At 41.6% G+C, this 25,822-nt stretch overlaps 1 protein-coding gene across 1 annotated transcript; it reads left to right on the forward strand.

Annotated features, from left to right (window-relative positions):
• The first annotated feature begins 1,723 nt into the window (after window positions 1-1,723).
• On the forward strand, window positions 1,724-20,280 carry LOC112224599 (stonin-1). The gene is made up of 7 exons (XM_024388243.2): window positions 1,724-1,950; window positions 13,499-14,799; window positions 14,955-15,152; window positions 16,506-16,646; window positions 16,849-17,368; window positions 17,748-17,950; window positions 18,256-20,280. The coding sequence occupies exons 2-7, from the start codon at window positions 13,594-13,596 to the stop codon at window positions 18,319-18,321; spliced, it is 2,334 nt and encodes a 777-aa protein (XP_024244011.1). The 5' UTR covers window positions 1,724-1,950; window positions 13,499-13,593; the 3' UTR covers window positions 18,322-20,280.
• Window positions 20,281-25,822: the final 5,542 nt, after the last annotated feature.

Raw genomic sequence — 25,822 nt, forward strand, 5'->3', positions numbered from 1 at the left:
ACCCTGATCACATTCATGTTGTCAGTGTGCCCTTGGCCCACTGTGACTGGGTGTTCTCATCCAAATACCTCTCTCGCTCTGTCCTCTCCATCTCTTACTGAATGTTCTCATCCAACTACTAGGGAAAGGGTGATACCTAGTCAGTTGTCCAACTGAATGTATTCAACTGAAAGGTATTCAACTTCCACATTTCACCCAACCCCTCTGAATCAGAGCGGTGCGGGGGGCTTAATCAACATCCATGTCTTCAGCGCCCAGGAACAGTGGCTTAACTGCCTTGCTCAGGGGCATAACTACATATTTTTTCCTTGTCAGCTCGGGGATTCGATCCAGCAACCTTTCGGTTACTGGCCCAACGCTCTAACCACTAGGCTACCTGCCACCCTTCTATCTGTGACTGAATGTTCTCATCCAACTACTACCTCTCTTCTCTCTGGCTGAATGTCCTCATCTAACTTCTACCTCTCTTCTCTCTCTGTGACACTGTTCTCATCCAAATACTACCTCTCTTCTCTCTGGCTGAATGTCCTCATCTAACTTCTACCTCTCTTCTCTCTCTGTGACACTGTTCTCATCCAAATACTACCTCTCTCTGTTTGCATTGTGTTTGTTTTGGGTCTGTTCCAAAGGGGCTAAATGACCTTGTATTGTGTTAGGCTGAAGGTTGGCCATAACCCATAGTCATCCTCCTCCTCCCCTCTATGTTATCCCGTTTATCCACCCTCCTCCACTCATCTATTATCAGACAGAACAGAAAGAAAAGGGGGATACCTAGTTAGTTGTACAACAATGTCTTCCGCATTTAACTCAACCCCTCTGAAACAGAGGTGCAGGGGGCTGCCTTAATCCACGTCTTCGGCGCCCGGGGAACAGAGGAAAACCACTTCAGTTTGTGTTGATATTGGTTTAATTTAATTTAGTGTGTGTGTATGTGAGAGAGTGTGATTCTTGTCTGGACCAACTCCAGATGACAGCACTTCAATGACTTATCTTCAACCCTTTAATTATCTCCCATCCAACCGCTGACCCCTCCCTTGGTGAGTAATCTCTAGTCATCCACGCCTAATTGTCCCACCCTAGCATCAGACCTCTGTCACTGTGTGAACCACTACCCTTTTTATCATGGAGTCATATGAACATGTCTGCCAGAATTCAGCTCAAACTCTCCATCTCCGCTCAAATCTCTTTCTCACTTCAGATTTTTCTCTTTGGTCATAATTTATAGTCTCTTCAGTCTCCATAGCTTGTAACTAGGCCTAGCCCACTGTGATGTCGGGCTAGGGCTGGGGAAGAGGTTAATTGACAGACAACCTTGTCCTAATCAGTGTGTGAGTGAGTTGACTGGGGTGGAAGAGGTTCTTTGACAGACAACCCTGTCCTTGTCCTAATCCAACTTCTAAATGTCCCACCTGGAACGTAAAAAAAGAGTCAGAATGTCTAGAATGTGCTTTACTACTTATTCATTACCGTTTTACTTAGTTGGTGGAAATCAACAAAAAATATTATATTCATAAAGCTTCCAACTAGGCTATCTACTCGTAATGTATGCTAATGGCTCTTTGCGCTCGCAACAATGCAGCCTGATGTTTTATCGTGTGTGTTATTGTAGCCAAACCATAAGCTTTGTCTACTTCACCGGACACTCATAACATTGGCAAAAACAAACTCCCTGTCACACCAAAAGCATCGTCATCATTCGGCCAGATGAGATGTGGGAGGAGAATATGGGCATCCTCGGTTCATTCCTTCACTCGCCCCACTTCATTTCTCTAGCAGGGACGTCCCGTTAACGGGAGGGCTGAAAGGGGATAGCAAATCGGCTGCATTTTCTCTCTCTCCCTCTGCCATTTTGAGAGAAACCTGTCGGCCTCGCATATTAGGATTTCTGCTGTTTTAACGGAAAATAAGAATCATGACCTGATTGTTGTTATTTCGGGATTTGTGTAGAACGTGAGTATTTTTTTGTTTCTTTGCAAGTTTCCACCAGAGAGTCAACTTCCATCTCATTGCTCCGTCAAAACAACCTACTGTAGAAGAAGCAAGCAAGAGGCTACAACAATAGCTAACTTCTATTTTGGGGACAACTTGTTACCACACACTGTGCAAAGTTGTTTTTTCTATAAAATATGTATTATATTCTTAGTGGCAAATCTTGACTATCATGCCCATTGATATTTCTTGAACGAGTGGACTCTGCGTTTATAACGGTAGCATATAATTAACCATTTTAAAACTGTCATATTCTTTGCTGACAAACTACAACGAAAGTCATAGGTCGAATGACAATACAACAAATACGCTGGTAGGATAGCCTCATTCTCATTTCGTGACATTGCATTGAAAACAACATCGTTCCTGTCCTGACGTTGAGACCAGAGTTCCTCCGGCGGTAATGAGTCATGGACGATCACAGCACGGTTGAATTATTACCGAGACCAATGCACAGTCTGCGTTGTAGCAAAACATGGAAAAACAACGATTGTCGCTATGCACCGTTTCACAGAAGGATGCGGTAGGACCAAAATTCAGCATTTTGTTGTCTCATTATATGTCCATTTTCAAACCACTAGGTCAGACGTCACTCAACAATACATTCTTGTACACTGGACATAGACTTGGCGTATGTCACTCAAAAGCAATACATCAGCTATAGCAGAGACGCTTTTAAACAGGATGGTGTCCACACATAGTGCCTGCTAAACATGTATTGGTTGATAAACAATAGCAGTTGTAATTTAGGATCTGAATTTGATCACACTGTTGCAGGATTACTTTCCTTAAATGCAGGAAATCTTTAACTTGTATTAACTTGAAACATATTATTTAAGGTTTTAAAAGGCTTCTGAAGTTTAATTTCCAATATGAAATGTTCCCTTCTGAAAAATGCATCAACCCCTACAAAAATGGTCATTAATTATAATCCACATAATATTTCCTGTTGCTGCTGGATTCTTTTCCTGCTGTAGCAAACTGGCTCAAATGAAGATCCTTTGCTCCAGAGTGGCACAGCGGTCAGATCACTGCATCTCAGTGCAAGAGGATTCACTACAGTCCCTGGATTGAATCCAGGCTGTATCACATCCGGCCGTGATTGTGAGTCCCAATAGGGTGGAGCACAATTGGCCCAGCATCGTCCGGGTTTGGCCTGAGTAGGCCGTCATTGTAAATAAGAATTTGATCTTAACTGACTTGCCTAGTTAGATAAAGGTTACATTTACAATTTAAAAAAATAGTATATATATATATATATATTATATAATATATGGGGCATTGAAAACTCAGCCTTGTGTAGATTTTGCCACGAGGAAACAGAATCAATAGAAAACATCTTCTGGTACTGTCCATCGGTTGCTCGCTTTTGGAGTCAGGTCCAGGAATGGTTATGTCATAATATCAGGGTTCAGATGGACCGGGTTCAGATGGACCTGGAAACTGTATTGTTACGGGGATCTGAAAAACCACGATCAGTCAATGGGAACTATCATTATACTCTTGCGTAAAGTATTTAGTTTTAGAGAAATATCGGTAGACATTTTACAAATAGGGAGGTTCAGGACCGTTGTAAGACATTATAGTAAAATGGAGGGATGTAATTGCAAAAGGAAATTGCAAAATCACATTGTACTGGGAAAGATGGGCTAATGTGTGGACATCGGAGTGTTGGGGTTAAGATCAGAATGATGGTGGATTGGCCGTTATGGGTGAAAATCAAGCACTTGAAGAGGAAATTAGGAATAGGTATAATTATTTAACTACAGGTACCATAAGTATAAGGGAAAATAGCTGTAAATAGAAGTATTCTTGTCCGTTAGTTTACTTCTGGATCAGAAAACCAGTCAGTATCTGGTGTGACCACCATTTGCCTCATGCAGCGCGACACATGTCCTTTGCATAGAGTTGATCAGGCTGTTGATTGTGGCCAGTGGAATGTTGTCCCACTCTTCAATGGCTGTGCAAAGTTGCTAGATATTGTCGGGAACTGGAACACGCTGTCGTACACGTCAATCCAGAGCCTCCCACACATGCTTAATAGGGGACATGTCTGGTGAGTATGCAGGATATGGAAGAACTGGGACATTTTCAACTTCCAGGAATTGTGTACAGATCCTTGTGAAATGGTGGACATTCCTGCAGTCAACATGCCAATTGCATGATCCCTCAAAACTTGAGACATCTGTGGCATTGTGACAAAACTGCACATTTTAGAGTGGCCTTTCATTGCCCCCAGCACAAGGTGCACCTGTGTAATGACCATCATGTTTAATATGCCACACCTGTCTGGTGGATTGATTATCTTGGCAAAGGCTCACTAAAAGGGATGTAAACAAATTTGTGTAGAAAAGTTGCGAGAAATAGCTTTTTGTGCATATGGAACATTTCTGGGATCTTTTAGTTCAGCTCATAAAACATGGGACCAACACTTTAAATGTTGGGTTTGTATTTTTGTTCAGTATATCGGCAATATTAAAGCTGATCTGTTTGAGTGGTTACATTTCTTCAGCGCCATCCCTCAGCTGTGTCCCCTTTGTTATCATTCGACCTGCAGATTGGCCCTTTTATCAAGTCATTGATTTGTTCTAATCAAGCCATGCTGATCTAAGTTGCCAGTGGGACGTCTAGAGGACACGGTGTCAGCACAGGGTCAACACTGATGGCTATAAAGGCATTATCAAGATCTACAGATCATAGTGTGTTTATCTTATGTTTACATCAACACTCTGTTTACATTTGGTCATAATCAAGATGGGAAGGAGACATCATAAGAATACCCACAACTTCACAAACAACACCGTTTTTGCAAAGGTACTGTAGGGACTCTATATTTTATTCCCTGTTCAAATGCGTGAATTCAGCACAGTAGCAGGGGGAATAGCAGGGCATAGCAGCACTTGTAGGGGGCATGAATCTCTTCTTTAGTCACAGCAGGGAGTATTTGATTCCAGATTACATTGTTTATTCTGCTATTAAGTATTCTGTCAAAGTTTGGAAGCAAATACGATACTGTAAAACGCTCAAGAAGACAGTAGTCTAATATGCATTCATGTACATTTCCACTGGCTGAACAAGTTAAATAAGGTCACGATGACAACCTTCAAAGGGGCAATCTGGAATATGACCACTTGTTTTGATAAACAACTGAATGATGGGACTGGAGAAATGTTACCACTCTCAAATAATTCATAGACAAAGCTATGGATGCATGTAGGAATAGCTATGGATCAAGTAAGAAAATAAATCTGTCTGTGACTCACTCAACTCACTTCTGCAGCAAGCGTCTGACAGTTTTAAAGACTAGACAACGAGACGGTTCTTTATTTAACAAGGGAAGTCACATCTCTTTTCTAAATGCGGCTTTTTTGTCTCTCACTCATCAAGTCATTGTCTTGTGACTGTTTGGAAAGAGGCTCTGCCAGAAAATACATAACCTAGAGTTAAAAAGTTCCATAGCTATCTTGTAGGTGCTTTGAACTTGGCGTCTCCCTATATCTTGATTCATGGGGACAAGGGCTGTCTTTCTCCCACTTCAAGTCATTATAAAAGGATGATTTATATCATGTGAGACAAACATTACTGGAAAGCGAGCGATCATATCATGCAAACATTATGAACATATACTTCTTATTTAGTTATTAGACCACTGAGCATGCTTGCCCTTACAACATTTACATTTTAGTCATTTAGCAGACACTTTTATCCAGAGTGACTTACATGATCAATTAGGGTTAAGTGCCTTGCTCAAGGGCACAGACAGATTTTTCACCTAGTCGGTTCGGGATTCAACCAGTGAACTTTCGGTTACTGACCCAACTATCTTAACCGCTAGGCTACATGCCGACAAAAGAGTTTCATACAGTAAGGGATGGTTTCCGGACACAGATTACATTTTGTGTCCGGGAAACCATGCCTTAAAAGCAAGCTCAATGGAGAAGTTCCATTTAAAATGCTTTTTAGTCCCAGATTAGGCTTAATTGGTGTCCCTAACCCTAAAAGTTTGGGCTTCAAATCGTAAATCAGCTGACATGAGCAACCAAACCTGAGTGACATGTACAGTACAGTTCAAAAGTTTGGGGTCACTTAGAAATGTCCTTGTTTTTGAAAGAAAAGCTATTTTTTTGTCCATAAAATAACATCAAATTGATCAGACATACTGTGTAGACATTGCTAATGTTGTAAATGACTATTGTAGCTGGAAATAGCAGATTTTTTATTGACTATCTACATAGGCCCATATGAGCAACCATCACTCCTGTGTTCCAATGGCACTCACTCTGTGTTAGCTAATCCAAGTTTATCATTTTAAAAGGCTAATTGATCATTAGAAAACCCTTTTGCAATTATGTTAGCACAGCTGAAAACTGTTGTTCTGATTAAAGAAGCAATTAAACTCACCATTCTTTAGACTAGTTGAGTATCTGGAGCATCAGCATTTGTGGGTTCGATTATAGGCTCAAAATGACCAGAAACAAAGCACTTTCTTCTGAAACTCGTCAGTCTATTCTTGTTCTGAGAAATTAAGGCTAACGAGTTTCAGAAGAAAGGTCTTTGTTTCTAGCCATTTTGAGCCTGTAATCGAACCCACAAATGTTGATGCTCCAGATACTCAACTAGTCTAAAGAAGGCCAGTTTTATTGGATTTTTAATCAGAACAATAGATTTCAGCTGTGCTAACAATTGCAAACAGGTCTTCTAATAATTAACTAACACAACGTGCCATTGGAACACAGGAGTGATGGTTGCTGATAATGGGCCTCTATACACCTATGTAGATATTCCATTAAAAATCTGCCGTTTCCAGCTACAATAGTCATTTACAACATTAACAATGTCTACACTGTATTTCTGATCAATGCCTACACTGTATTTCTGATCAATGCCTACACTGTATTCTGATCAATTTGATGTTATTTTCATGGAGAAAAATGTGCTTTTCTTTAAAAAACAAGGACATTTCTAAGTGATCCCAAACTCTTGAATGGTAGTGTACAGTGTAATCACTGTCATTTACAGTGTATGTGAACCCATTGACAGAGACTGACATTGAGTTGATGTTTGCTGTGTGTGTGTGTGTATGTATTTGTGTATGTATTTGTGTGTGTGTGTGTGTGTGTGTGTGTGTGCAGAAGCAGTAGAGTAGGCTGGTATTTCCTGTGTGCATGCTGCTCTGTCCCTTGGAATGATTAGAATGTCTGTTCTTTTCTGCCTTTGTAGATTTAGTAAACTTTCCCCCTGCTACTAGCCTGGTCAGAACTCCTGCTAGCGTGACAATACATCTAGGACCAGGATATTTCTCTGCTCCATCTTTGGAACAGGCTGATGGAGGTGGCAGTACTGTTTGGAAGTGAACTGCAGGAGTTGCTTGTATTGGATTGGAGCAAGGTTCAGTTAGCCTCAATACAAGGTTCTTCCTCCCTAAAGTCCACATTCTGTCATTTCAACAGGCCTGAATCAATGGGATTCATTTAAATGACAATTCCAGAATGTGGCTTTAAGGCTGAAGCACTGCAGGATCCATTGCCCACTTAGCCTGTCATCTACAAGGCTATTGAAGCACTGCTAGATCAAACCACAGTTCAGTAAGTCCATAAGAAGGAGGGAGAGGATGGTCCTCATTTTAATGACCCAGCTCTCATAAAAGCCACGACCGATGTAGCTAGTTTGTAAGCTAAGCTAGCCACTTCTCCAGTATGCGTTGATGTTATTTCACAGGATTTGTTTTTGGGCGGAAGCTGTAGAAATCAGTAAGAAATTACACTTCTGTAGCCAAATAACTTTTTTTTGTTTTTAATAATTAAATGACCTGGTATGATGGTGCATTGATCAATTATACAGTTTAAAAGGAGTTGTCTTCAACCTTTGAAGTAACTGTCCAGTGTTTCCAGATTTCTATGAAATATAATTAACTACAATATGAGTAAAATAGTTTTCTTTACAAAAAAATTGTAATTAAGTATGTTCAAAAGCAGCTTTTCTGTGTAGGAATGGTGTGGGCGAACCCCAACAACAGAATGGTGTGGGCGAACCCCAATAACAGAATGGTGTGGGCGAACCCCAACAACAGAATGGTGTGGGCGTATATAGCGGTCATAAAAAATATTAGTAGACCGCTGATTGGCCAGCTCATCCTGCTCAGGAGGATGACATCATCCTCTGAGGAGATAGCAGGCATTTTTTAAATGGTCTGTTTGAGATACACGTTCGAGGTGGGGCTTTTGAAGTGTTTTTTTCCCCCTCCAATTTATGTGCTGGCCACAAAACACGAGTATAAGAGGAGTCAACAACATTATTTGGGTAGTAGTTAAGAGAATATGAATTTTTAAAAGTGAGATTTTCACTGGAAAGTTACTTGAAAACTGCAACATTGTCTCTGTCTCATGGCAAAATGTGTAGAGTAGAAGGAAATTAACTTTAAAACTACAAAATTATGTCTAATCCTCATGACAAAATGTGGTGAATAGCATGAGATCAGCTATAAAACAGCAAACTTTTTTCTCTGCCCCATGGCAAAACGTGTTGAAATGCAGGAAGTTAGCGGTTTTCTTTCCACTTATACTGCGTTTTCAAAATACCCCTTATTATGCCTCTAGAGGGGTATTTTAAGTAATGTCAAACTGTAGAATTGCAGGAAATTATTTGTAAAATAAATACACCCGTTGATTCATTATGATCTAAAATGAAAAACTGATCCTAGATCAGCATTCCTACTCTAAGATGCTACCTTGGGTTCCTATAGCCCCTGAGCTCCATCCATATACTTCATTATAGCATCAAGGGAACCTTGCCCTATTACATTTAACCAATTGACTGTGGTAAATGTAATGTAAGTTAGGCCTCTATCTCTGTGGTGAGGTCGGTGGCTGTGACAGATACAGATTGAAACCAGTTGATCTGCCTCTGTCTGGGTGTTACTACTGTCATTGCTGCTGCTGCTGCTGGCAAGAGCAGTGTTGCCAGCGTGTCACAGCCAAGGCACAATTGGCTGCTGAGGTTGACTGGGAATCAATTGCTAGATGGTATGTTGATTACAGCGTGACTGCTCTCCATTCTGCCATATCCTCTAACTTGGAAATCTTTAACAGCTGGGGTCGAGGCTAGGGTGGAGGACATGAATGACATCAGAGCTCAGGATAAATGTACTAGCCTATATTTTGAATTGCCTGGTCCCAGATCTGTCAGTGATGCCTTGCAAATCAGATCTGGGACCAGGCTATATTTCCACAGCTCTTAAGAAACTGCTACCACATAATAGGCTATGCAGTAACCATTGTATTAGATTTTTCCACCATCCGGCTCTTTCTCTAGCAATTAGTCTGGGAATGAGGTTTACAATACACTATATGTACAAAAGTATGTGGACACCCCTTCCAATTAGTGTATTTGACTATTTCAACCACACCCGTTGCTGACAGGTCTTTAAAAATAGACCACACAGCCAAGCAATCTCCATTGACAAACATTGGCAGTAGGATGGCCTTACTGAAGAGCTCATTGACTTTCAGCACGGCACCGTCATAGGATAACAGCTTTCCAAAAAGTCTGTCAAATTTATGCCCTGCTAGAACTGCCCCGGTTAACTGTAAGTGCGAAGTGAAAACGTTTAGGAGCGACAACGGTTCAGCCACGAAGTGGTAAGCCACACAAGCTCACAGAACGGGAACGCAGAGTGCTGAAGCGCGTACAAATCGTCTGTCCTCAGTTGCAACACTCACTAACGAGCTCCAAACAGCCTATGGAAGCAACGTCAGCACAAGAACTGTTTGTCGAGAGCTTCATGGAATGGGTTTCCATGGCCGAGCAGCCGCACACAAGCCTAAGATCATCATGCGCCATGCCAAGTGTCAGCTGGAATGGTGTAAAGCTTGCACCATTGGACTCATTAGAAACACATTTTCTGGCTTGATGAATCACGCTTCACCATCTGGCAGTCCAACGGACAAATCTGGGTTTGCGGATGCCAAGAAAACACAACCTGCCTGAATGCATAGTGTCAACTGTAAAGGTTGGTGGAGGAGGAATACTGGTCTGGGGCTGTTTTTCATGTTTCGGGCTAGGCCCCGTAGTTCCAGTGAAGGGAAATCTTAATGCTGCAGCATACAATGAAATTCTAGACGATTCTGTGCTTCCAACTTTGTGGCAACAATCTGGAGAAGGCCCTTTCCTATTTCAGCATGACAATGCCCCTGTGCACAAAGCGAGGTCCATACAGAAATGGTTTATCGAGATTGGAAGAACTTGACTGGCCTGCATAGAGCCCTGACCTCCAACCCATCAAACACCTTTGGGATGAATTGGAATGCCGACTGCGAGCGAGACCTAATCAGTCAACATCAGCGCCCAACCTCACTAATGCTCTTGTGGCTGAATGGAAACAATTCCCTGCAGCAATGTTCCAACTAGAGGTCGACCGATTAATCGGAATTGCCGATTAATTAGGGACGATTTCAAGTTTTCATAACAATCGGATATCGGTAATTTTGGACGCCGAATGTTCCGTTTTTTTTTTTACACCTTTATTTAACTAGGCAAGTCAGTTAAGAACACATTCTTATTTTCAATGATGGCCTAGGAACATGGCCTCTGCCCAAGGCACTGCCTTGCCTTGGGCAGAACGACAGATTTTTACCTTGTCAGCTCAGGGATTCAATCTTGCAACCTTACGGTTAACTAGTCCAACGCTCTAACCACCTGCCTCACGAGGAGCCCGCCTGTTACGCGAATGCAGTAAGAAGCCAAAGTAAGTTGCTAGCTAGCATTAAACTTAATCATAACTACATATGGTTGATGATATATTTTTAAACCTGCATATTTAGCTAAAAGAAATCCAGGTTAGGAGGCAATATTTATTAACCAGGTGAAATTGTGTCACTTCTCTTGCATTCATTTTATTTTTTTAAGCTTTATTTAACAAGGCAAGTCAGTTAAGAACAAATTCTTATTTTCAATGACGGCCTAGGAACAGTGGGTTAACTGCCTGTTCAGGGGCAGAACGACAGTTTTGTACCTTGTCAGCTCGGGGGTTTGAACTTGCAACCTTCTGGTTATTAGTCCAACGCTCTAACCACTAGGCTACCCTGTCGCCCCAAGAGCAGTGTTGCCAGCAATTCATTGCACGCAGAGTCAGGGTATATGCAACAGCTTGGGCCGCCTGGCTCATACCGAATTAATCTGCCAGAATTCTACGTAATTATGACATAACATTGAAGGTTGTGCAATGTAACAGGAATATTTAGACTGATGGATGCCATCCGTTAGATAAAATAAGGAAAGGTTCCGTATTTCACTGAAAGAATAAACGTCTTGTTTTCGAGATGATAGGTCATTAATATGGTCGAATCCGGAAACTAAGGCTCGCATTTCTGTGTGTTATTATGTTAGAATTAAGTCTATGATTTGATAGAGCAGTCTGACTGAGCGATGGTAGGCACCAGCAGGCTCGTAAGCATTCATTCAAATAGCACTTTCGTGCGTTTTGCCAGCAGCTCTGCTGTTTGACTTCAAGCCTATCAACTCCCGAGATTAGGCGGGTGTAACAATGTGATGTGAAATGGCTAGCTAGTTAGCGGGGTGCGCACTAATAGCGTTTCAAACATCACTCGCTCTGAGACTTGGAGTAGTTGTTCCCCTTGCTCTGCATGAGTAACACTGCTTCGAGGGTGGCGGTTGTCGTTGTGTTCCTGGTTCGAGCCCAGGTAGGCGCGAGGAGAGGTACGGAAGCTATACTGTTACACTGGCAATACTAAAGTGCCTATAAGAACATCCTATAGTCAAAGATATATGAAATACAAATGGTATACAGAGAAATAGTCCTATAATACCTATAATAACTCCAACCTAAAACTTCTTACCTGGGAATATTGAAGACTCATGTTAAAAGGAACCACCAGCTTTCATATGTTCTCATGTTCTGAGCAAGGAACTTAAACGTTAGCTTTCTTACATGGCACATAATTGCACTTTTACTTTCTTCTCCAACACTTTTTGCATTATTTAAGCCAAATTGAACATGTTTCATTATTTGAGTCTAAATTGATTTTATTGATGTATTACATTAAGTTAAAATAAGTGTTCATTCAGTATTGTTGTAATTGTCATTATTACAAATACATTTAAAAACAATAGTCAGATTAATCGATATCGTCTTTTTTTGTCCTCCAATAATCGGTATCGGCGTTAAAAAAAATCATAAATCGGTCGACCTCTAGTTCCAACATCTAATGGAAAGCTGTTATAGCAGCAAAGGCAGCACCAACTCGATTTAATGCCCATGATTTTGGAATAAGATGTTCAACAAGCAGGTGTCCACATACTTTTGGTCTTGTAGTGTGTGATATAGATATATATATATAGGTGTAACTAACTAAGTCCTATGAGGACACTCATTATGCTTGGATTTTCCAATTCCCATTACACCACAGCACAGTAGTGTCTGTGCCTCATATCTCACCAGCTGTTAAATAATCCAGAACCCTCACACCAGCTGTTCCAGTGTTCCACAGCCTAGTTATCACAGATGGCTTCTTACTGATGCAGAATAAAGAGGATGATTGGTTCTCTGCTCGAGTGCCAGTGACACGTTTCCTGAATCCTACCCAGGCTTTGGGTTCCCCTCCAACCAATCCCAATTCAGTTCCGTCTTCTACATTTCCTACCAGAGCATGGTATTTTCATCCAACACAATTTATCTACAAATTCCAAAACCCTACATTTTATTCCAACTCCACTTTATTCCAAATTTCACCACCTTTGAATAGGAGGGCGGTGACGCCTGAAGTTCAACCCAAATTGAAATTGACCACAATTCCTCTGGTATTGGCTGACAGAGCAGAGCTGTACCTCTCTGCATTTTCATTCAACAAGGCTGCAGCTGTAGCGTTTAGCCAAATGTTACTCAGCAGTGTCCACTAGCATATTCAGTGTTTCTATATTTATCCTACTCAATTCCAGTGAGAGAACACATGGAGTGTGTGTGGTTGACTGGTGACAAGACACTTAGACACAGCAAAGTGTTGTACTATATTTTTTCCTCCCCTCATGTATTTTACTTCTAGCACAAAGTGCATTATTGTAAATATTACCACATGGAGCCAGTTGCTGAATTGCCACAAATAAAAAGGAAAAAAGAAACACACCAGCTATTAAATAATTAAACCAACAGTCATGTGGGAAATTCAATGTCGCCGAGTGGCTGAGAGGGGACATCTAACTGCACTGTGTTGCCAGATTTTCATGACACTTTGCAGGCGAATCTGAGCAAAAATCCCCCTCCAATCTACTAAAAGTAGCCCATGAAATGACCCTATCTGGCAACACTAACTGTAGATGTCTCTTAGGCCAGAATGCTCACAAGGGGACACTGTAGGGTCATTTCTCGGTGTACACAAGAGATGCCTGATATCTTTCAAAGCAAATGCATCAATATATAATAACTGTAGATTCTACGGAAAAATATTATTTTCTGATACTCGGCGTGTGTTCTAATCTATGACTATGTTCTGTTCAGTGTTTCAGCACTCCCCTGTGGCGGAGTCTGAGGATAACGCCAACAACAGAAGCAGGAAGTGCTGACTTGAACCTTGACACCAAACAACCAAAGCCATGTGCTCCGTGAACAATCCAAACTGGGTGACCTTCGAGGATGAGGGGAGAACGTCTACGTCTCCTTCTTTTGCCTCAACCCCCTTGAAGATCCCAGAGAGTGGGACAAAGTTGGCCGCAACACCCCTGAAGTCACCAGGGGCAAAGACAAGTTCACCCCCTTCCTTTGCCTCTACACCCCTGAAGACAGCCCCAGGTAGTGTGACAATGACAGGGTTAAAGACAATCCCCCGTCCCAATGGACTAAAGCTGATACTGCCCCCAGTGGGAGATCCATCCTGGATCTTCAGCAGTTCCCTTGAATCCAGCTCCCCTCCAATGCACTTTAACCTCAATGGAAGTTCCTGTGTGCCCTGCAACACTCCTCTTTGCACTCCGGTGAGGGAGGTTCCTCCTACCGGCGCGTTACCTTTCCATTGCAGGCCCTGGGATCAGCACGATTTCTTCAGTAGTTTTTCCAGTTCATCCTCTGCCTCTGTGCCTTATTCTTCTTCTCCCCCTGGCCCAGACCAGGCCACCACTACCGGCACCACCACACATCTCCAGGGTGACGTCTCGGTCTCCGATGGCCCCAGTACCTTCCCCTCCTTCCAGGGGGACCCGGGACATTTCAACCCATTCTGGGAGGGGGCTGGTGGGCATAGCGTGGACTCTGGGAGCTCATCTTCCGACTCCGAGGCTGGAGGTTCTAGTCTGCCTCGCTTCTTCATTCGGACGAAAGACGGCAACGAGCCTCCTCGACCAGACCACCTCCAGAGCTCCTACTCCTACATCTGCCACAAGCTGGAGGGCCTGCGGGCCGAGGAAGACAATGACACAGAGGAAGGAGTAGGGATGGAGAGGGGGGAGAGGAGAGGAGTAAGAGACAGGGAGGCAGCCAAGGAGGGACCATCCCCAGCCTTTGTCTCTCACGGTCTGTTCCGTAGCGAGAAGAGAGACGGCTGGTCTTTAATGCTGAGGATCCCAGAGAAGAAAAACCGAATGTCGTCCCGACAGTGGGGCCCCATTTACCTGCGTCTGCTGTCTGGAGGTGTGCTCCAGATGTACTATGAGAAAGGACTGGAGAAGCCCTTCAAAGAGTTCCAACTGCAGCCTCACTGCAGGTTGTCAGATCTCAAGCTAGAAAGCAATGGAGAGCCTCGCAAGATCCAGACAGTTAAGGTGGAGCACGTGTCTTACACAGAGAAGAAGCGCTACCACCCCAAGGTAATGTGGGGGAGCACAATTGAGGTTTTTAAATCACATTTAAAACACACCTTTGTAGCTTGGCGTTTAATCAATCAATGATATTACTGTTATAGATGTCATCATATTGTTTTACTGTGTGTCGTGATTTTAAATGCATAAAGTTTGATTTGAAGCTGGAGGTGTCCCACGAGGCAGAGGTGGAGCAGCTGCTGAAGTTTGGAACCACGGAACACGGCGACATGGAGGACCTTTTCGAAACTATGGAGGAGGAGCTTCTCAGGCTGGCGCCGCCGCTGTTGCAGAAACGGCACTACGACGAACAGGAGATGACACTGCAGATCACAGACCACCTCTGGGTGCAGCTGGACAAGGTGCATGTACTTCTTCTTCCACTACCATACAAATACTGTAAGACAGTTGACGCAAGCACACACATTTTGGTCAGGAAATGTAACTTTGCTAGTGTAGTTCATTGGTATTTCAGCATTATTACATGTTCTTTGAATTTTTTACATTTAAAAAATAATAATAATAATATCCAAAACATACAATATACTTATACGGCAGTGAAGCCGCTCAACAACTACACCACACCAGTCATTCATTCAACAGACTCCCATTCAGGGCGACACAGAAGCATCCAGGGTCAATGCCCTGCACAAGGGCATGTCGACAGATCTCTCACAAGGCAAAAAACAGGGACACGAATCCTCTAAGATCCCCTCCCCCACAGTTCCCCAATAGCTGCCCCTCAACCGTCAGAGACCCCTCCCACCACCCCCCAATAATACAAAAATGAATTAATTCCATTCCCCACCCCCAAGGAGCCCCCCAATGCGCCAACAACCAAGAATATTAACTAAAGAGAAAAAAGACAAAAAGGAAAACAGAAAACAATGCAAAAAAAAAAGGACATCAAAGGACAACTAAAATCATAACAGCAAGGCCAACTGTTTGTTTGAGTGTATGTCTGGCACTATTTACATGTGTGTATTGAATGAGTGTGTGTATATGGATGTGTACAAACACCTGCATGGGATCAGCCTCTGGCAAACCGGCATTAGCTGTAAAAACACTGCCCCTCAGTGTCATTCTTTTTATTATGTTTTATTTTGACTTTTATCTTTGACTATCATTCTATCTCCCACCCAGCAACTCCACTCCCACTTGTCTCCACTCCCACATCCCATCCATCTATGCTGGCCACCCGCTTTGGATTTCTACGCCACATATCTTTCAACTATGCTGAGATGTTGAATGTACAATTTCAATCTATCTAATCGAATAGAATCCACAGATTGCGAGTTGAAGATAAATACTTTTACTAAGAGTATTATTATATTAGTAAGACTGACCCGGTCTATCCAGATCTCCTAACAGTACTATTTCTAGGGTAAATTTGAGATAAATGTTATGCATTTTCAGCCATACTTCTCTCTAAGAAGTAGCAGTTATTTACTATTTTACACCTGGGGTTGCTATACATTACAGGTTCTTAAAATCAGGCGTTATTAAAAACGATTTTATTAATTGCTGTTACTTATTATATAACACATTGATAGCCTAAATAATAAGGGTATACTTTTCTATGAATGTCTTTTACTAAAATCTTTCACATGAAAATGATTCCCTACCTCCTATTTTGTATATATTGCATGCCCCTTGGGGATCCTTTTTGCCACTCCACATCTCATTTGCTAAAATCAGAGGATACATTTTTCAAGGACGGTGTATTGATGGACCGGGCGGCCATGACGAGGATCCACTGCCTGGCGTTCCTCAATGGCCCAGGGGAGTGCTTCCTGGCTCTCAACGACTTGGGGCTTCTCCGCTTCGACGCCAGCTACGGCTCTGGCTGCGAGGAGGTTTAGTATTAGTTTCTTAACATGCATATCAACACACAAACAACATTTTAACATGCATAACAACTAAACATACAATTTGAACACACACATCAATGCACAATTTTAACACCCATTAACACAAACATACAATTTTAACATAATTAAAATCATCCAGGATGACCAAAAAAATCGAGATATGTCTATTGCCATTGTGGTCTTTCAGGATGACCTCCTGGAAGGCTGGATGGAGATCAGTGACTGCCACTTCCACAAGTGCATCAACGACTTGGAGTTCCACAGGTCTCGGCTGCTGAAGTTCTCTCCTCCGGACGCCTGTAGAGTAGAACTGATGCGCTATAAGACATTAGCCCTGGGAAGTACCGAGCTGCCCTTCTCCGTCAAAGCTGTGGTGACTGTCCAAGGGGCCTACGTGGAACTCCAAGCCTTTCTCAACATGTCAGCCATCTTCCCGTCATTTATCAGCGTGTCGGAGACTCAGCCACTCTGCGAGAATGTCCTGATCAGTGTGCCGGTACCGGGGGACTGGGTGAAGGTGTCGCGTACAGTGACGTTGCTACGACGTAAGTCACTGACGGCCAGGATGAACCGGAACGCGTGTCTGGGGTCAGTCAGCGCTTCAGAGTCACAGCCAGTCATGCAGGTTACCGTGGGGACGGTCAAGTATGAGAATGTGTACTCAGCCATCGTGTGGAGGATCGACAGACTGCCTGCTAAGAACATGGGTAAGGACTAAGGAAGAGTTTTGCTGTCTATTGATGATGGCGGTCTATTGATCTATTTTCATATGGAATGCTGGTTTATTCTGACAATATTAGCTTTATTTTACATGTTATAATTACAACTTACCGAAATAGGTTTCCAAATAGTCTATGTGAATTGTAACTTATGTTCCCTAATCTGTTTAGCTACAATACATATTATTTATAGTATTATGGTTTGTTATACTATTGCTTGGCTAAATATTAAATTCCAATTGACTGATGTTAGTGATTTGTTTGCATTGTGCCAGAGGATGGAAACACGTATCTTTCAGATTCTGCTCATAGTGCTCCCCCAAGTGGTATAGATTGCTAACTACACATTCTCCTTTTTACCTCACAGCAGTGGACCATCCCCATACCTTCTCCTGTAAGTTAGAGCTTGGTTCAGACCAGGAGATCCCCAGTGACTGGTACCCGTTTGTCACAATGGAGTGTGACATGGTGGGGGCCGTGGTTTCACAGACCAGAGTGACGTCACTGGGCACAGAGAGTGACATTCAGCCTCAGAAACATGTCACCAGTAGGACCCACTATCATTGTCAGGTAAGGCCTGAGATATTATTAGCTAAGTTTAATATCTATAATGTTTAGTATTTTTTGCTGTTTAATATCTATAATGCTGTTGTAGACTCTATTTCAATCTATTTCCCAAGCAGAATCATGCTTTGTGATTAAGGGTGCAGGGTATTTTTTATACTGTAGTTATTACTGTGACACCAGCTGACCTTACACTATAGGACCAGCCTAGGCATGTGCTGTAGTGTAGCAAAATCTTCTATCGTTGTCATGCCATAGTGATTATTCCATATCTAATGAAACTGAACCGTATCGGTCTGTCCTTTTTATAGGTAGAAATTGAGAAGAAGTGGATTGAGACAGAAGCACAAGGGCAATCAGGCTGCACAACACAGTAATGATTATGATCAAGGAAGTCTTAAAGGATCAAGTCTCACATTACCATACTCCCAAGTCTCGTTAGTCGTAAGGAATCCTGGAATTGAGGCTATACACTAGATGCCTATTTCCTTGGTCCAAGACATTTTTGCCAACCAAACTCATCCTCGCTGTTTCAATACAAGGACAAATGTTTGAAAGGGACATAATCGACATGTGGCTGATGAACAAATGTGCTTTTATATTTTGTGTTCGTGGTGTATACTTTATCACCTTTAAGTCTGTCATAATATTGTTTGGTCCTATTGTACTCCTGTATGTATGGATATTAACATGTTGTATATCCTGGGTGCCAGACATGACAAGAGAGCAGAAACAGACTGGCAGCCAGGCTAGTTCTAACCTGCACGGTAGATTAGAATTAGGCTACAACAAACAAATATATTATGATTGGAAGAACAAACAACTGAACACACAGCCCTACCATCACAATGCACTTTACATTTCTCTCAGAAGATTATTCATTGTGAAATGACAGGCGGTTGAAGAAGCTCTCTTTATAAAAGAGTAAATACCACATATAATCTTGTAGGCTTGTATTTAACACACTCAAAAGGACTGGTTTTCCAGACACAGATTAGGCACAGGAGGCTGCTGAGGGGAGGACAGCTCATAATAATGGCCGGAATGGAGCAAATGGAATGGAAACCAGGTGTTTGATACCATTCCACCTATTCTGCTACTGCCATTACCAGGAGCCCGTCCTCCCCAATTAAGGTGCCACCAACCTCCTGTGAGATTAGGCTAAATCTAGTCCACTGTAGCTCAGTTGGCAGTTGCAACGCCAGGATAGTGAGTTTGATTCCCGGGACCACCCATACATAAAATATACTGTATGCATGCATGACTAAGTCGCTTTGGATAAAAGCATCTGCTAAATGGCATATATTATTATTATATAAAAAGCACCTTCAATGTAGATTCTCAATTGAGCTTGCTTTTCGGTCCAGGACAAGGCTCGATCTGTCTCTGGGAAACAACCCATAGTGTTTCTAAAAACTATCTGGAATGAATTTACAATTAAGACAATTAGGCTAATTATATAAAGGTCCTGTCATTTGTTGACTAGCTAGCTGACCATGGTCCTTTTGCACAGCTAAGCATGTGCACTCATCTATTATTCTATAAGTCAATATCATTGACTTATGGTTATATGAAGTAGCCCTCATACATTATGGTCCCATGTACTTGCCACGCCAGGGTTGTGGGTTCGATTCCCACGGGGGGGACCAGCACGAAAATGTATGCACTCACTACTGTAAGTCATTCTGGATACGAGTGTCTGCTAAATGACTAAAATGTATTACTAATTACAATATTTCAGAGGGGGCTCTAGAGATGCAGCAATGGTCTGCGCTCACTAAAGAAACTATATTACTACATTTATTAAATGTGTTGTATGTGTATATGAATTAGGTGGTAGTTATTAACAAAACAAATGAAAGATATCTGCATTTTATGCCTGTGTTTGTGAAATGGTAGAGGTGTAGATCAAAAGTTGCAACCTGGTCTCAGAGCATTTTGTATTATTTTGATAGTAAATCCAGGACAAACCATTTAGCATGATACATTATGTTTCATGTGATATGCATTCATTTGCGGATGTCCATCATACATTTACGGGGTTCGTACAGACAATAGCAAGTCAAATTCAAGGACTTTCAAGTACTTTTTCAAGCACTAGTATTTATTTTCAAGGACCATCCATTTGTAATAGTTCCTATTATGCAATTGTTCTAGTCACCACCAGATAGCAGTATATTGCCACAATCTTGTAAAAAAAAACTAAAAACGTACTATTCATCACTACCTTACAAGTTCTACTCAATAATACGTGTTTCACTACTTATTTACTACATACATGAGTGATATGTCAGTACTGATGATGTTGACTGAAGTCAGTAAAATCTTTGAAATTGTTGCATGTTTTGTTTATATTTTTGTTCAGTGCACATTATAATAATATTAAATTGTCTTTATATTAAAATTCTCTATATATTTCACTAAATGTTAGGTCCCGTAGGCTCTCCCAACACAATGACATGAAAGTGAATTTTAACAGTGTAAAAGGCCCTTAGTTGACTCTAAAATGTTGTATCCTATACCCATTTGAAGAGAAACAAGTTATTGTGTTTGATAACATTAAAGATTATCTCATGAGACCCTATTTACATTTTAGGGGACCCCACATGGGTCAAGGACTCCAAGTTTGGGAACCACTGTACTAGTAACCTCTTTCCCTGCTTGCTTTAATGCTTCCTCTCTCTGTGCATCTCCTTTGCCTCCATCATTGCAGCCTGACTCATCACTGTCTATCTCACTACTCTCGGTAAAGAAAATGTATTTTGTTATGAGAACTTATAATAGCCCATCCTTTGATTATAGCTAGCTTAATTTTAGTCAACTGCTCCTGCTGAGGTCATGCTCTGTTCAACGTTAGAAGCTAACTTCATCCTTCTAGCCAGCAAGCTATAGCTAGAGCCCTTGAGCTAACTATCTAGCTAGACATCTGACTGAAATATCAGCGACTATTTACCAGTTGTAAACTCATTCTCAGAGAGTCCGTTTTTATTCTTATTTGGGGAATGTCTGTTGACACGGAAGGAGTCAAGGGATTTTAAAAAAAATCCCACTCTGTCATTTACCACTGTAGGTCTGGGCTGAGGAAGTTTGTTTTACCTCTCGGCCTGTCACGGGCAGAGTTTCTCGTTGGGCAGAGTTTCTCGTTGGACAGAGTGGTGAATGAATGTGCTGCTAACAAGGCAAATCCAAGGCAGCTGGTGAACATAACGAGCATACATGAATCATTCATGATTCAACTCGTTAGCAAAGGTAGGCACAATTAGAACTCCAATCAAGAAGCCTTCTGAGCATTTTCAACGCTAGGAACACAATAATGGGTAAATGTTAATTAACAAAATAAAAAAGGTGAGTGAACACTATATAAAAAGGTGCGTGAACTGCGTTTACCCTCCACTACATCCCTGGTTGGGTCTGGCAAAACCGATTTATAAACATCAATATCCTGCCAGGCAAGTTTTAATCTACATTTGCCAGGTATTTTAGCTATCGATGTGATGTTTGAAGCATTCAGTTCATTACCTGTCTGGCTGAGTGGAAGTGTGGGTGGAATGAGCGAGCTCATCTGGCAACCAGAGCTCAAAAATGTATTTGCATGACCAATACATTTATCTACTATTTTTCATATTAACATTATCATTTTCTGTTCTCATTTTAATTGAAGTACTTTTCAAGTACCAACTTGATAAAATATCTGATTTTCAAGGTATTCCGGTACTTGAATTTCAGAGTGCCAAATTCATGTACTTTAAGCACCTCAACTGTAATTCTTAACATAGCCTGGTACAATATGTTAAGAATTACAGTTTGTATGATATGTTATGAATTTCAATTTGTTGTGGCTAACCTTAGCTAGGCTAGGGTTTGGAGTTAGGTTAAGGGTTATTAAGGCTAGGGGAAGGGTTAGCTAACATGCTAAATAGTTGCAAAGTAGCCAAAAAGTAGTAAGTAGTTGCTAATTAGCCAAAGTTGTCCATGATGAGATTTGAACACGCACCCCTTGGGTTGATAGACTTTCGCATTACACGCCCAACCTTCTTTCATTTTTACCTTAAGTAATCTTCTGTTTTATGTAACTATACCAAACGTAACATATACTAATTTGATGTTCCGGATTTACTTTTACTATGTTACTTCTAGTCTGAGACCAGGCTGCAACCAGATGTCAAGAATAAAATGTCATACCTGTGTTGCAATGAACAGCCCCTCCAGACTAGCCTACTATTTCAGCCGTTTCTATCTAATGAAACCAAGATATAAACTTCAGTATCAATGTCCACCTAGGAAAGAAATACCAACCGATGATGTGTCAATGAAATATGTGTCTGTCAAATGCGCGAGCTATTTAGCTGCCCAGCTAGTTAGCTATTTTGCTTACCTCGCGCCTGCTAGCAAGACCAAGGGAGCCGATCGTCTGGTCCCTCAAAATGTTGTCAAATTCAAGTCATGTGGTAAAATGGAAGTAGCCTGTAAACGGATATGTATATTGTTGTTTGGGTTAGTTATCATTTGTCACAACAACATAGCCACGTCACTAACGTTAGTCTTCTTAATTTCAAAAGTCTCCTTCTTTCCTTGTATCCTCCTTTAAAAACCCTCTAACCGAAGCTATCTAGGACTGGAGGACTATGTCCTTTAAGACCTGAGACAGGTGAGTGGGACTTCACCTGGACTAATGATTTGTATACCGGGGTGGTGAGATACATTGAGTAAATTGACAAAACAGACCATGTCATGGGACTCCTTTTCACATGGGACCATGGTGGGTCTGTGTAAACTATACGATTATATTCGAGACAGGTTTATAGCAGTGAATGGCATCTTAATTTACTGTTATAGTATTTCTAAGTACTATCAGCCATGTCAACCAGGGATTTTCTTTCTCTCAATTTATGATAGAACATTCCTATATTTTCTGCTTTACTGTGGCTCTTTACCTGAATTGTTAGGGTTTTCTTTTAATCACAAAAAAAATCATATTTTGCTGAAATATAGATATAATTCAATTGTGTTTTCTTTGAAAAGATGGGCCTGGCTGGGAATAGAACATTCAGTTTTCTGCCTGAGTGTGGCGCTGTTTACCGCTATTGTCTGGATTATTTTGTGACTTGAACAAAACTCATTTTACTCAACTAGAGATGTAATTAAATGGTGTTTATTTTCAAATGTGTGACTGGCTGACATGAAAAATACATTAAGGGGAAAGGATCCACAGACACCAGAGACTGATAATCTTTCTGCACATCTCTTTATTACAATGTTGGCTGCTATGGTTAACACACACGCATGACATTGAATGCTACCTGAATTGACTCAGCAATGTCAAACAGGTGTGTGTGTGTGTGTGTGTGTGTGTGTGTGTGTGTGTGTGTTAGTCAGATTATCCAGTGTCCACATTAACACTAATTATTCTCTACTCCCAGTGCATGTGGTGTACTATGCTCTTTGTGATGCCCTCACTTTTACTTAACACTTATTTTTCTTAAAACTATTGGTTAAGGGCTTGTAATTAAGCAAATTTAATTTGACTAACCCTAATATTCTCCCCTTCCGAAGGGCCTGAGGCGATTTGACCGCCTCTACCTGCCCGTTACCTTAATGTCCATAATTAACATATACAGCTCTGGATCCATTGCCTTACTACTGCAACAACTTGTCAATTATTTGCCCTTTTATAGAAACCCGCTTTTTTTGTTTTGTTATACTAATGGCTGGAAGGTATGTGACCATTAACATTGGCTGCATATCCATTGTCCTTCTTCTGAAGTGTGGACTTTTTAGTCATTTAGCAGACACTCTTATCCAGAGCAATTAGGGTTAAGTGCCTTGTTCAAGAACACATTTGACAGATTTGTCACCTAAGGGATTCAAACCAGTAACCTTTTGGTGACTGGCCCAATGCTCTGTTAATTACTTTATTTTCTAAACTTCCTTTATTGTGTGTGTCCCTTTTTAAATAAAACCTTTGTCCAGACAATAAATCCATATTTTCATTGATGGAATATTCAACAGACTGAACAGTCATGTACCAATGAGATTTAGTTGTATTTTGTGTGTATGTTTGTTTGTGGTCTTGGCATTCAGCCTCATCTTGTCATGGAATAACTGACAAAATACCTCAGCCTTAGGAAATCATTGGGGAAAGAAGTCACACTTCCAGTTTGCACAAATATTTATTTGACTTTCTGTAAGACAGAGATACAGACCATATATTATGGTCAGACGTCATAAAGACACCATGGAAGAACTCTGTATTTGTATTTTATTTTTTAAGTTTGTTGCTTGAAAGTGTATTGGGAAGTTCATGGCAACTAGCTAGCTTCTTAGTTTGGATCCCGCCACTCAGTTGGCATCAGTTGCTGGGACTGCTTGTCTCTTTCCAGTGATCCTGCCGACCAAGGATGGGTCTGAGGAGCTATTTGGCGTCGCAGCTAAACTAGCTGCTAGCTAGCAGCATATTAAGCTAGCAGGGTCTTCATGAACGCAGCCCACGACGCAGTTAGCCATTGTGGCTGGGACCGCGGATAGTCCCGGGTTTGTGGCTGTCTAGATCCCGGCTGTTTGTTGTGTTCAATCTTCCCTGTGACCTGCCCTGTCTGGAACTGCGAGGAGTGACAGCGTAAACTACGTTGCTAGCTACCATGACAAAGACCAAAGCCAGCGGGAGTACCGTTGAGGACAGTGGTGTCTCTCTATCACACATGAAGGATATTTTTAAATGAACAAAAAGAGACCTTCTTGTTACAACAAGGAAATGGCTTCAAGTGTTTTGTCCAAATACTCTTAGATTCTACTAATAAAAGAATGGACGACCTGACCAGAGAGGTCCAGGGCCTGAAGAACAGTTTGCAGTTCTCCCAGGGTCAGCTCGATTAGTTGAAACAGGGAAATTTTCTCTAAGAAATTGAAGATGGACCACAGGAAGATTGAGGTGGAGCGCGCTGGAAAACCCACCACCGGCCCAGGACGATGGTGGTCAAGTTCCTGAGGTTCAAGAATAAGGTAGCTCTTCTGGAAAGAGCCAAGAACTTGAGAGGAATGTAGTCCTTGTTGAGGAAGATATATCTTGAAGCTGTGCACCAGAAGAGGAAAGAACTGATCCCAGCCATGAAAGCTGCCAGAGTGTGTGGGGACATTGCTTACATCCGCTATGACAGGCTTATTGTCCACCCTCCCTCCCAGAAGCCTGGAAGGGATGAGAGAGCCGAGCCTATGGGTTCGTAGCTTCAACCCCGCAGCACACACACACACACACACACACACCAATTGATTAATGGACTGCTGATTGTATTTTTTTTCTCTTGCGTTGTTTGCTCTTTTCAGTATTATGTCTCTCTGATAAGCCTCCCAGGAAAGGGATGAAAATAGCCCATATGAATATATGTAGCCTTATAAGGTTCATGAAATCAATAACTTGCTATCATCCAATAACATTCAAATATGATCCATTTCTGAGACTCGCTTAGATAATTCATTTGATGATCCAGCAGTAGCAATACAAGGATATAACCTCTTTAGAAGAGACATAAATGCCTCTGGGGAGGTGTTGCTGTGTATATTCAGAGCCATATCCCTGTAATGCTGAGAGAATATCTTATGTCAAGTGTTATTGAAGTGTTGTGGTTGCAGGTTCACCTGACACATCTAAAGCCTTTTCTTTTGGGGTGTTGCTATAGGCCACCAAGTGCTAACAGTCAGTATCTAAATAATATGTGTGAAATGCTTGATCGTGTATGTGATGTAAACAGAGAGGTATACTTTCTTCTGGGACCTGAATATTGACAGGTTTTCATCAAGCCGTCCGTTCAAGAGGAAGCTTATTACTGTAACCAGTGCCTGTAACCTGGTTCAAGTTATTAATCAACCTACCAGGGTGTTTAC

This window comes from Oncorhynchus tshawytscha, linkage group LG25, assembly GCF_018296145.1.
Source record: "Oncorhynchus tshawytscha isolate Ot180627B linkage group LG25, Otsh_v2.0, whole genome shotgun sequence".
In the NCBI taxonomy this organism is placed as follows: Eukaryota; Metazoa; Chordata; class Actinopteri; order Salmoniformes; family Salmonidae; genus Oncorhynchus; species Oncorhynchus tshawytscha.